General features: G+C 45.4%; 2 protein-coding genes and 1 pseudogene across 11 annotated transcripts in view; 1 reads left to right on the top strand and 2 right to left on the bottom strand.

The window, feature by feature from the left end:
* Nucleotides 1-6004, top strand: part of Dzip1 (DAZ interacting zinc finger protein 1) — a 49630-nt gene extending 43626 nt beyond the window's left edge. For 7 of the 8 annotated variants that reach the window (XM_029468836.1, XM_021182554.2, XM_021182553.2 and 4 more), the window contains 3 exons: nucleotides 320-450; nucleotides 1948-2116; nucleotides 4997-5304. In XM_029468836.1, coding sequence (XP_029324696.1) covers nucleotides 320-450; nucleotides 1948-2116; nucleotides 4997-5076 — 380 coding nt within the window. In that variant the 3' untranslated portion in view covers nucleotides 5077-5304. Of the gene's footprint in view, nucleotides 1-319; nucleotides 451-1947; nucleotides 2117-4996 lie in introns of all 8 variants that reach the window. The other variant, XM_029468834.1, reaches the window with a different exon arrangement.
* Nucleotides 6005-6419: 415 nt separating this feature from the next.
* On the bottom strand, nucleotides 6420-6505 carry LOC115029352 (annotated as a pseudogene).
* Nucleotides 6506-7065: 560 nt separating this feature from the next.
* Cldn10 (claudin 10) overlaps nucleotides 7066-12009 on the bottom strand; it is an 86385-nt gene continuing 81441 nt past the window's right edge. For 2 of the 3 annotated variants that reach the window (XM_021182088.2, XM_021182089.2), the window contains exons 4-5: nucleotides 8836-8943; nucleotides 8009-8346 (exon numbers count right to left, since the gene is read on the bottom strand). In XM_021182088.2, coding sequence (XP_021037747.1) covers nucleotides 8223-8346; nucleotides 8836-8943 — 232 coding nt within the window. In that variant the 3' untranslated portion in view covers nucleotides 8009-8222. Of the gene's footprint in view, nucleotides 8347-8835; nucleotides 8944-12009 lie in introns of all 3 variants that reach the window. The other variant, XM_021182087.2, reaches the window with a different exon arrangement.

Genomic DNA, 12009 nt, shown 5'->3' with positions numbered 1-12009 from the left:
GTTATCTGCAGGAACTGCCCCTGGTTATCTGCAGGAACTGCCCCAGGCAGTTATCTGCAGGAACTGCCCCAGGTTATCTGCAGAAACTGCCCCAGGTTATCTGCAGGAACTGCCCCAGGTTATCTGCAGGAACTGCAAGCTCTTTTAGTCCCTGAACCTTTTCTCTCCAACCATATTTTCCCCAAACCCAAAATATATCAGTTAGTCCATTTGAATAATAAATAGTTATGGGTAAAGCTGAGACTCCTTTAGAGCTTTGGGGCTGGGGATAGATACAAGTGTTCAACGCCTTTCTTGACAGTATCTGTTGCTCCTCTAGGAACCTCCATTAAGATACAGACTGACAATGTGGAGACCATGGCTTTACCCCAAGGAAGTGGGAATAAAGCAGTCCCGGGAATGAACCCTGCTGACACAGTTATCAAAAAGGAACCGTTGCAAGAGTTAAAGGTGAGACTGCTGGCTAAGGAATGGATCCGTCCTTGGAGGGACTAGTTAGTGAATGCATTCTGTAGCAAAGTAAAAGCCAATGCGGTAAAGGGAGATGCTCGCCGTCTTTTGTTTCAGGATTGCCTTTTTTTCACAGTTCGGTTCTGTAGGTGGACAATTGTGGAGTCCGCTGTCTGACAGCAGATGTGGACTGAACAATGTGAGATCTGAAATTTCAGCCCCAAAGTGCTAAACTTTGTAAACCCTGGCGTCCACTAAAAGTTCCCAGATTTTGAGATCTTGGATGTAGCTGAGCCTGCAGGAGCAAGAGGTTCAATCTGAAGCACACACAAGAAAGTTGCCAGGGGTGGTGGGGCGGCCCATGCAGCACTCGGGAGGCAGAGGCAGGCAGATCTCTCTGAGTTCTAGGCCAGCCTGGTCTACAGGAAGAGTTCCAGTACAGCCAGGGCTGCACAGAGAAACCCTGTCTTGAAAACAAACAAAGAAACAAAAAACCCAAAGCAACCACAAAGAAAGTTTCTGAGTTTGGATAATATTGGATTTGGAATTTTCAGATTAAGGATGCTCATAGCCCATAAAATGTCTGCAAATATTCCCATCCCCCAACCCTATCTAATTTGAAACACGTGTGGCCCATGAATGTCAGGGAGGGCTGTGTGGCCTACAACATGCTATCTGTGTCTCACACTGCACGTGGGTCCACAGCTCCGTCACGTGTGTAGTTTGACGCCTGCAGATGTTAGATGTTTTGGAACTACAATCTGGAGCCTCCACGTGTTGCTCAAGGATTCTTCTGACACCTGAAAGAAGATAGGGGCTTTTAAGGGTTGTCGGCACCTGGGAGGCAGAGTCCTTGGAGAAGAGGGATGGAAGGTTCTGGGACATTTCTAACCCCAGTGGAGCTCGGCTGTTGCTGCCCTGGTCAGCTCCTGTGTAGACTGTGTCCTCCAATGAGAGTCATTCTCCTTAATTCTGTTGATGACCCCACCCTCTTCTGTTCATTCCCGGGACACCGAGCGCCTTGCTGTGCTTCCTTCTTTAGTTACTGCTTTGTTTGTGTGCTAACAGGAACCAAGAAAACGACAAAATGCTGCATCGGTCAAGACAGCAGGTCACTCTTTGGAAAGGGGTTGGTAGAAATGTGTTTCATGGTTCTTCTAGTCGGAGGCAGGGGAGTCACTCTCTGCAGGGCTCCTTGGTGACCTATCTCACCCTGACTTTCAGAGTTACCTCCCCCTACAATCCTTGTGGTCTAGGACTTTCTAAATTCAGAATTGATTTTTTTTCTTTAAAGAAAAATCAACAGCATTTTTAAAAAGTGATTTTTGTAGCTTTCAGGATGTGTTTTCAAATCCTCATCATGGCTCAGAGAAGCTGCCTCCGTTTGGGCACCATGTGTCCTTCCCAACTCATCCTCTGGCATCATCAGCTGCTCAGCCTAAACCATGAGGGGCACTGTTCCTTTAGGAAGCTCACCTTCTTCTCTGTCTCTTTCAGTGCACAGATGCTGACGACGAGGACTGGGACATATCGTCCTTAGAGGAAGAGAAGTCTCTGGGGAGTAAAATAGAGCAGAGGGAGCCCCCTCCTGCAAAGCGGGATCTCAGCTGCACCCAGGTGCAGAGGGCCTGGGGCCCAGTGAACCCTCGGGAATTCAAGGAAGAAGGTTGGTGGGTTTCGCCCTCACACGTCGATGGGTGTGTGTGTGTTTCCCTGTAGATGCCCATTTCTGCACACACACACACACACACACACACACACACACACACACACGGCGGTCGCAGTCAGGCTTGGTATTGCTCCCGAGAAGCCATGCACCTTGTGTTTAGAGACATGGTCTCTCGTCGGCCTGGTACTCACCAAGTAGGCTTCTCATCCCTGCTCTCCCAGTGCTGGGGAAGCAGTGTGCTCTAACTCATGGTGAAAACGTGAGCTCCGTGAATCCAATCCAAGTCCTCGCGATTGACTGGCAGACACTGTACCTCTAACTCTCCGGCCCGAAGTGTTTCAGCTCTGTAAGTGTCTGCTCTCGTTACCCTTTTATCCTATCAGATGGAAGCATGATCAGATCACAGTCACAGCACTGACCCGGTCAGAGTGGAGCACAAAGACAGAACAGAGCCCAATGACACACCATTACAACTCAGAAAGGATGCTGTTCCCTATGTTATTGGGTACATCTTATACTGGTACCTTTATTCATAGGTGCACAGCTCATTCTAACTGTGCTCTACCATCTCACTGAACGCCCTGATGTTATTTTTTTTTCCTTACAATGTCTACACATAGTCTCTTCACACAGATACCCCCCAGAGATTAGAATTTTGGGCTTCCTCGTGGGTGAGAATATCCTTCTTAGAATCTTCCAGGTCTCCTCTGTTTCCTATTAAGTATCCTTCCTGGTTTTCTTCCACCACTGTAGCCAGTGGGGTGGATCAGAAGTGAAATCGTAAGTTGAAATACTTCCTGTCCATCAGAGCCTGGATATAACTCTCAGACAGTCCTATGACTCTCAATAGGCTTAGTTTGTAAATTCAAAAATCATAACATACATGTGTGTGTCTGTGCATGCGTGCATGTCTGTATACACATATACATACTTTGTTTATTTTGCTTGGATGATGTTTTGAGACAAGATCTCAACTATGTCACTATATAGTCCAGAGCTGGCCTTGAGCTTGCAGCACCTCCCCACACTACACACACACATACTCATCAACATCTCGAATACCAAGATTACAGGTGTTCCACCTTAGTCAAGTTTGGGGTGGTCACAACCTGTGCCCCAAGTGAGATCCAGCCACCCATCGTCAGTAAGCCAAAGAAAGGAGCCAAATCCAAAGTGGGAGCAGAAAAAGTAGATTTATTCCATGTGACTAAATTGGGAAGAGGGACAAAGTGATGCAGTGACACCCCACCCCCTACACACACACACACACATATACACACACATACACACACACACTCTCTCACACACACACATACATACACATACACACACATATACACACGCACACACACATACACACATACATATACACACATATACACATACACACACATACACACATACACACACATACATGCACACACATACACACATACACACACATACATGCACACACATACACACATACACATGCACACACACACACACACACACACACACACACGTCAAAGTTTAAATAGAGGGCCAAGAACACACAGCTGAGGAATTGAGTACGGTGTGGTCCTACCTACCACTCATCCATTATTGTCTGGGATCTCATCAGGCAACATGGGCTGGCAGGTTGTAAGACCTAAATAACATCTCTTCCTGGGGCACCGTGAGATTCCTGGGGAAATTAACAGTTCTTTGAAGTCCATTGTTTCAACAGTGATTGTCAGATTGAATAACACAAGCAGCTGTTTAGAATATCTCCACTTGTGCTACACCACCATAGCCAGCTTGATAGACAGACAGACAGACAGACAGACAGGCAGACAGATAATCAGAGTGACCTTAGTACGTGGTAAATGCGAAGACGGAGAGAAAGTCTCCTCCATGGTATTCCCCATCATCTTTAGCATCTGGTGAGCCATTCCCATCTCTCTCAGTAATAGGCTCAAGCCTGGCTCTTGATTTGACAGCTTGGGGTATTAGGTCCTGATGTCCTACTAAGACGGAGAGAGTTCATTACCACCGTCCCTCGCAGATCTTGTGTTCACTGGATGAATTCTGTGCCCTTACTTGTAATTTTCTGCCAGTGTCTATAGATTCCATAGTCATGTCTCCTGTCTTCAGCAGGCTCTCTGGGTCCCACTTTGTCCCCACTCTCCCCTCCAGAGCGTCAGCTCTGCAGTTATTCTCACACTGTCACCTGATAACATGGCTGCAAACCACTGCCATTATGAAGTTATCTCTGCCAAGGATCCATTGCAGTTAAAAAACAAGATGATGTTTGGGCTACAGTGCCTTGTAAGGAACAGAACCAAGAGGCTGCCTCAATGACAGGACCCTGCATTCCTCAGAGAACATTCTAGATTCAAACTAGAATGGAGTTCCCCACAGCATGCTATTCCCATGGCTCTTTTTTAATTAACTTCAAATTAAGTTCTTCTACCCCAGCAAAACCTATGTATAACATTTACCTCTAGATATTAAACTAGAGGTTGACCTTGATGTGTAGGGTTTTATGTTCCTTTCCTGCACAGTCTTTATTTGCCCACAGTTAATAACACAATACAGATGTGCTGAGAACCCTCAACATCCAGGCTCTGTGCTGAACTCCAGGGGGAGAGGAACAGAGCACAGGACACAGGCCCTGCCACCCAGGAGCTTGTGTGCTTCAGGACGAGTGGTCACAGGTCACGTCCTGTGAGGAGATGTAGAAATGTGGCCGACTCGTGGGTGTGTTTTCTATCAGCCTTCCCCCAAAGCCTGTAGGGACTTGGGGGACAAAGCTTGAACAAGATTCAGACCCTAGGTGAGAAACGGCTGAAGTGGGGATTAAAAATGTCCTAATTTAACTTCAGATCCCCCCTCTTCCTCCTCTTCCCTACCCAGGACTTCATGAAAACGAACCGAGCACACTCAAGAGCAGCTTAGTCACTGTGACTGACTGGAGTGATGTCCTGGATGTCTAAGCACAGCCTCGCACATTGGAAGACTGTGCCGAAGCCGCCAGCATCAGAGCAGTCAACAACCTATAGGACTCTAGTGCTCTTTAGTGTTTCCAACCATAGCAAGGAAGCCGGTTCAGAACAAGGGTGTCTCTTATGACATGTAACACAGTATCGAGAACAAACGGTCAGCTGTCCACTGTGTAAAAACAACGTATCCTTTAAGTCATAAAAACTCTTTTCTTCAGTACAGAACTCTCTAGTGTTAAATGTATTTTTTTTCAACTAACTTTTAAGTCTTTTTTTTTTTTGGACTGATAGCAGGCTTCAGTTTGAATTACTATAGCTCTTTAAAATATATATGTACTGTCCCATTGGTAGTTCTTATGTTAAAACAATCCTGTCGTCTCTTCAAACTGAATTAGCGAACTCAATGATCCCATGAATGGTAACAGTTAGCTAGGCCCATGGTAAATACATTTCCTTAAAAGTCCCTTTGATCCCACTGAGCTCTGAGGCCCTGTCAGCATGCCGTTACTAACGAGTTCTTTTCTGCAGTGTAACCTTCATCTTGGATGTTTTATGAATACTGTGCAACTGTTGTAACTGCCAATTGATTCCTGTGAGATGGTCACTAGAAAAAGATGAGCCGTTATTAAGTCACCCACATGTCATTTTCCTGTGTTCAGTCCCCAGCCCATAGTATAAAATACCTCAGAACTAATTTATATTCTTGAATAATGATCTTGGCAATGATCAGAAAGTTTATATAGAAATTGTTTGCTTTTTTTCTTTTTAAATTTTTTTCCTTTTTTAAAAAAATATTTTTTTATACTTTGTAGAACTATTAGGACTATCTCAAAAAAAAAAAAAAAAGAGAAACATATTAATGGCTTGTTGATTTGGGGTCTCCTGTCATTCATCCACTGTGCCAGTAAAGTCCTCCATCACACACCGTGACTGTGGCTGGTTATTAAGAAGACTTCTTGGCTAGATTTATAAGAGGGCTTGTGCAAAGCCCTGGCATCTAACACACCCTGACCTCGAAATATATCTCTGTGACGATTGTGGCTACCATCTAGAAACGTATGTGTGCCCATTCCAAACCATGAAAAAAGATTCTCCCACCTCCCTGCGGGGAGCTGTTGTGTGCAAATAGGCTCACTTTATGTGTAAGCTTCTTTTTTTTTTTTTTTTCATATTGTTTTTTTGGTTTTTTTTTTCATTTTTTATTAGGTATTTTCCTCATTTACATTTCCAATGCTATCCCAAAAGTTTCCCATACCCACCCCCCTACTCCCCTACCCACCTACTCCCCCTTTTTGGCCCTGGCATTCCCCTGTACTGGGGCATATAAAGTTTGCAAGTCCAATGGGCCTCTCTTTCCAGTGATGGCCTCAGAGAAACTTCTCTAGTAACGAACTATAGAAATGATCCCTGAAAGTATAGTCTTTATGTGTAAGCTTCTAAAAGCTTCAGGAAGCGAGAATCAGGCTATGAGTTGTGGACAGAGACCAACAGCCTTCCCATCTCTCACGTCAACAGGTTTTTATTGTCATTATGGGTTTGGGTAGAAATCAAGAGTAGTGTTCCAGACTCTGTGTCTGCCACAGTTCCCCACCCCCACCCTCACCCCCAGACCCCAGGACAGGTAAGGACCTGGTCAAACCCAACATTTAAATCCAATTGGTGTTTGTAGGTCACAAAGCCCAGTCCTTTAACTTATCTGTGTTTAGGGTTTTTCCCCTCTTGTCCTCATTCAGTTTTATTCCTTTTCCTTGACAGAGCTTAGGCGGCCCCTCCCTGACCACCCATGCCTTCATGCCCCACTCTCTCTACATTCTCAGTCTAGCTGCTGTCTTCACCAGCCCATCTGAAATTTAAAAAAAATCATTTTAAATGTGTGCCTACACAGCACTGTTCCCACGCTGGTCTGCGGTTCCTAACCTGTCTTTATGGAAGCAAAATATATGACATTGGAAAATGTTTTAATTTTTTTTTTTTACTTTTTTTAAAAAAAGTTTCCTTTCCTTTTCGTTGAATCCCTGCAAACAGTGTGCTCTATTTCCTTTTCAGTCTTTTACCCTCTGGGAAAGTCATGTAGTCAGCCATGTGACTCGTTCTGGGTGATTTATAGCATATGACAGAAGTACCAGTTCTTACAACTTGAAACCATGTATTTTACCCTAGACCAGCTCACGCCCTGCTTCTGACACTACAGGGCTCATTCCGCTCCCTACTCTACGTTTCTTCACTGCACACGCAGGAAAATGTAAGCACCAACGGTTGAGGGGGTGTGTAAGGGTGAATGTGCTATGACCTATAAGCTGTGTGCTAGTGGGAACAATTACTGCCTTTGTGGGTAAGTGACATGCAGGGCTGGCCTCAGGAATTCACCTGCATCTTTGTTCCCAAACCACCTGATCAAATTCCATGCCTTGAAAAATGGCCAGTGTCTCAGTGACCTAATGAGTATTGGGTGCAGACCCGTGGGACACAGGAAATGAGACAGGCAGGCCCACACAGGCCCCAGAGCTTCCTTAGCTGGTTTTAGATTCAGCCGCCACCAGTGGCCAGCTCAGCTAGTGGTCACATGCTCTCGCTCAGACAAGCCCGTGTGGTTTATGGTCCACATACAGGGCAAAGGCACCTTGGCCTCACCAGCCCTTTCTTTAGCCATCATGACAAATGACAGCCCTGACGGACAGAACCAAGAAACTAGAAATCAACGACATGGCAGATTGATTGTGGGATTGTTTGACTTGGATACTGGATGAGGGGTCTGAGATCATCGCTGTCCCCTTCACACAACACCATCCATCGTCTGCACACTTGTGTTTGATCTATGGGTGGAATGAGGGAAGTTCTCAGTACATTAAGGATCCAAGTGGCTGTCATTCCCTGAGTCTTATGAACTAAGGGTAGCCATGTCTTCTATGTGTATAAAATATACAAATCCTGTAAATAACCTGTTTATTTTCCTTACAGAAAGGCACAACAGAAAATGATTAGTGTATAACTATAAGAACATTTACATCCAATCAACAGTCTTCGAATTTCTATTTTTAAAAAAACAGCTTAAGCAGTAATTACAGGAGAGCCTTGGAAGGACTATTGTGAGAACAGTTCTCTTGCACAACAAAACTCAGGAGGCAGCTTGCCAGCGCTCTTTAGACATAGGCATTTTTATCAAACTGTTTTGAAGGGCCTGTGGTTTTAAAATCTCCTTCTCCGCCTTGATACTTGGTCCGAGAAGACATGACAGACGTGGGTCCGTTGTATGTGTAGCCCATTCTGAAAGGTAAAGCACACTGGGGTTGGTTCTGTTCTACATGCAGAGCAAAGGAGAAATGGATAGAACCATTGCTGACAGCAGCCCAGAGTTAACTCTTCCTCTGGTCAGCTCTCGTCCCTCTTCTGCCTGCACGATGAAGGGACGCAGGATGTTCTCATGTGTTCTAATATTCTTTCTCAGAACTCTTTTTTAAAGATCATCTCTTTCCTGACACTCAGAAGGCATTGTGGAGGCTTAAACAATTCCTGCCTCTGTGAGATTTCAGTGAGGCCAACTTGAAGACCACACTTTTCCACTTGGGCTTGGACCTCCCAGTCACAGAGCCAGCTGTTAGAACACAGCCATGGGAATCTTTAAACAATAGCAACTGTATCCCTACCCTTCTTCAATTGTTACTTTTAATTCTAAGCGTCCCACGAATTGTCCCATATGTAACGATTGAGAATAGTGCGGGTTTTTAACAGGGCAGTTTTGTTTCTCATTCCTACCTGGGTGTCTTGTTGTTGTCGGATATTGAAAAGCAAAATATGACTCCCCCAATGATGCAGAGAGAAGCTCCTGCCCATCCAATGAAGAGAGCAGCCCCTAATTCATACCTGTGAGAGAAGGACAGGAGCGTCACAGCCAGCCCACCTGCTAGCTAAGGTTCCCACCCGCCCTTTCCCAGTCTAAGCTTACAAAGGACGCAGTAACACGTTCCAGGCACTAGGATGCTTCCCACGCTTACTGAAACTTTCTAGCCTCTCCAACTTCCTGACCAGAAGCCAGGGTGATGAGGCCAGGTAAGGTCTAAGCCTGGGCCTCCTGACCCATCAGCATGTATCCTCTGCCTTCTTTCTGCCTTTACTTTTCCAAACTCTCCATTCCTTTCTTGTGTTCCACTGGCCAAATTATTTAGACATACTGTAGTAAGGAAAAGGAAGCCTGCCTCCATGTGTGTTCCAGTTAGTTCAATAACTATCAAGTGCCTGCTGAGTGTGAGTACGTGAAGGTGCAAGGAGTCTATGCAGAGAGGCTTAGGGACAGATGAGAGCAGCGTCTCTGCAGTCTAGTGGGGACGCTCATCTAGACGTAACCAGCGACGAAGCTTCTAGGTGGCAGGACACGAAGTAAATGTAGACATGACCCAGACAGCCCTTCTCCAGATAAGAAGCCCAGCATCTAAAGTCACAAAGATGAAGTCACTTGTAGACAGAAGAAATCCCTTCAGGTAAGGAGCAGCCACACACAACGTGTATACATACATGAACACACATGTTCACACACACACACACACCAAATAAACAAGGAATAAGAATAGAGAATAGCAAAACCCTAGGGCATCCTCTTTCTGTGGAGTTAGGATGCCACACACACATACACACACACACACACACACACACACACTGCAAAACTGGGTGGTAGAGGGACTGGTGTTTCAGTATAAAATGAGCCCAGAGTGTGTATTGGTCACACAGATCCATGCAGAAATAATCTTTGGAGAGTTCAAGGTAATGAGAAGTCAGGGCTCCAGGTTGCCACCTTCTATATTGCTCCTGACATGGGTTGGGCATGTACTGAGAACCTGGCTCTGCCTCTGGTGTGGAGGCGACACAGCTGCTGAGAGCAGCTGACGGGAGCTCTCTAGGGTTCTTGGCCCATTGATCCTTCCCACTTGGCTGTGTAGGAGGGATCTCTGCTCCCCTAAACCCAGCATGGGTTTTCTGTAGCTGTCTGTGCAGCAGTGGGCATTTCTGTAGCCCAGAGCCAGTAGCAGGCAGGCAGTGGTGCTTAAAAGCTTCAGGGACTTTTTTCCCCTCACCTAGGATGGAGTTATGCATCTCTGCCCTGTGACCTTCTCTTGTACTTCCTTCCTTGGGAAACCAGGTGACAGCTGGGGGCAAGGAACAGCTGTGACAGAACAGGTGGGCATTAGCACTACAGCTGCTTCTGGAAGCCTACAGACTTTTTCAAGGGTCCCCATGTGGCAATGACAGAAACTGAAAGTTGATGTAAAGAGAGAAAAGGCACTTCCAGGCTGCACATATGCACCAAGAGTGGAGTACACATCACTGGAAAAGAGAGCTACCCAGATCAACAACAGGGAAATGTCTTAGAAAGGAAACTGACAAACTACCATGCTATACATATAAAATTTCATTGGCCCAGATCTCTAAGGTAAGCCACCTTTTTTATGTTGTCTTAATGAGATTGTACACATAAAAGATGCAGAGCTATGACACATAGCATGCCATTTGACTCCTGTAAACCCTTAAAGTCCTAAAATGACCTGGCTTCAGATCCTTCCAGACGCATCCTGAGCCAGCACGCAGAGGACAATACTCTCTGTGGAGGCCATTCCCATAGGACCTGAAACCTCATCCCACTACCTTTCTCTGCTTGCTCTAGAGGTCACCTCTCCAACTATGCTGCCGTGGATACACGCTTTCAAAAAGTCTCAGGTTCTCTTTGAGTTACGAGCTTTCCTGGAGGAGCGTCCCAGTAGTAGGAGCCATGGCTACTCCTTTGAGTGTCCAGTGTTGTAGTCAAGTCCAGGTTCTACCTCCTAGCTCCATGCTCCCAGAAATAAAGCTTAGACTCATACTATATTGTCAAATACCTTGGCCATATGGCTAGACTCTACTCTGACCAGATCATATCTAAAGATAACCACTTACTTTATCCTACATTCTGGCACATGGCTTGGTTATCCTGAACTCAGGTACCCTGAGTCTGTCTCCTCATCCCTTTCCCAGCCTCCTCCTCTCCCAGAATTCTTTCTCCTCCCGGATGTCCCACCTCTATTTTCTGCCTAAGCCATAAGGCCATAGGCATTTTAGCTGACAGGCGAGGCATCTGTACAATACACAGAAGAGCCCACATCACAGGCTGGCCTCGAATCACAGAGATCTGCCTGCCTCTGTTGGGATTAAAAGGCGTCTTCCACCACCGCTAAGAGGGTCTCCACTTTTTAGGAATGGTCAGTGAGGAGCAAACATGATAGAAGTCAGGAACTGCACGGCTCAGCACCAAGACCTCTCAGAAGGGAATGTTGCCAGTGGCCTGCCTGTGTTGTCATGAGTTCAGTCCATCTCGAAACTTACTGAAGGGACTTGGAATGACGATCTTTGTTTGTAATAACAACTAGCTTTTTGACTCCAGTTTCTAAATTTTGAGTCAGGGAAGGACAGGGAACTAATAGATCTCAGGAGAACTTCATATTGTTGTGTAGAGAAGGTGACCTTGAACTTCTGATCTTCAGCCTCTGCCTCTGGAGTGCCAGGATTACAGGCAGGCCACCTTGGTTTATGTGGTGTACTGGATAAAACCAGGGCCTCCTGCCTGCTAAACCAGTACTTGATGGACCGAGCCGCACGCCCAGACGCTCGTTCCACTTTTTAAATATATTTTACTTTTTACATAAGCAGGATCACTTTTGAGTGAATTATTTCTACCTAATTTCCATTGTAAATCTTGACAAATACTTCGAAGTAGTATCTCTTTGGAGTTGAATCTAGAGACCCCACGTCATCCCCTCTTTATTTTTAACTCCGATGTGATGGCTTTTGTGATTGGTTCTTCCTCTCTCAGACTTTTTCTTTTTTTTTTTTTTTTTTTTTTTTTTTTTTTTTGTTTTTTTTTTTTTTTTTTTTTTTTTTTTTTTTTTTTTTTTTTAAAGCTGA

Source organism: Mus caroli, chromosome 14 (genome assembly GCF_900094665.2).
Source record: "Mus caroli chromosome 14, CAROLI_EIJ_v1.1, whole genome shotgun sequence".
NCBI classification, from domain to species: domain Eukaryota; kingdom Metazoa; phylum Chordata; class Mammalia; order Rodentia; family Muridae; genus Mus; species Mus caroli.
Note: the sequence above shows the minus strand (reverse complement) of the source record. Positions and strands in the feature narration are given on the sequence as shown.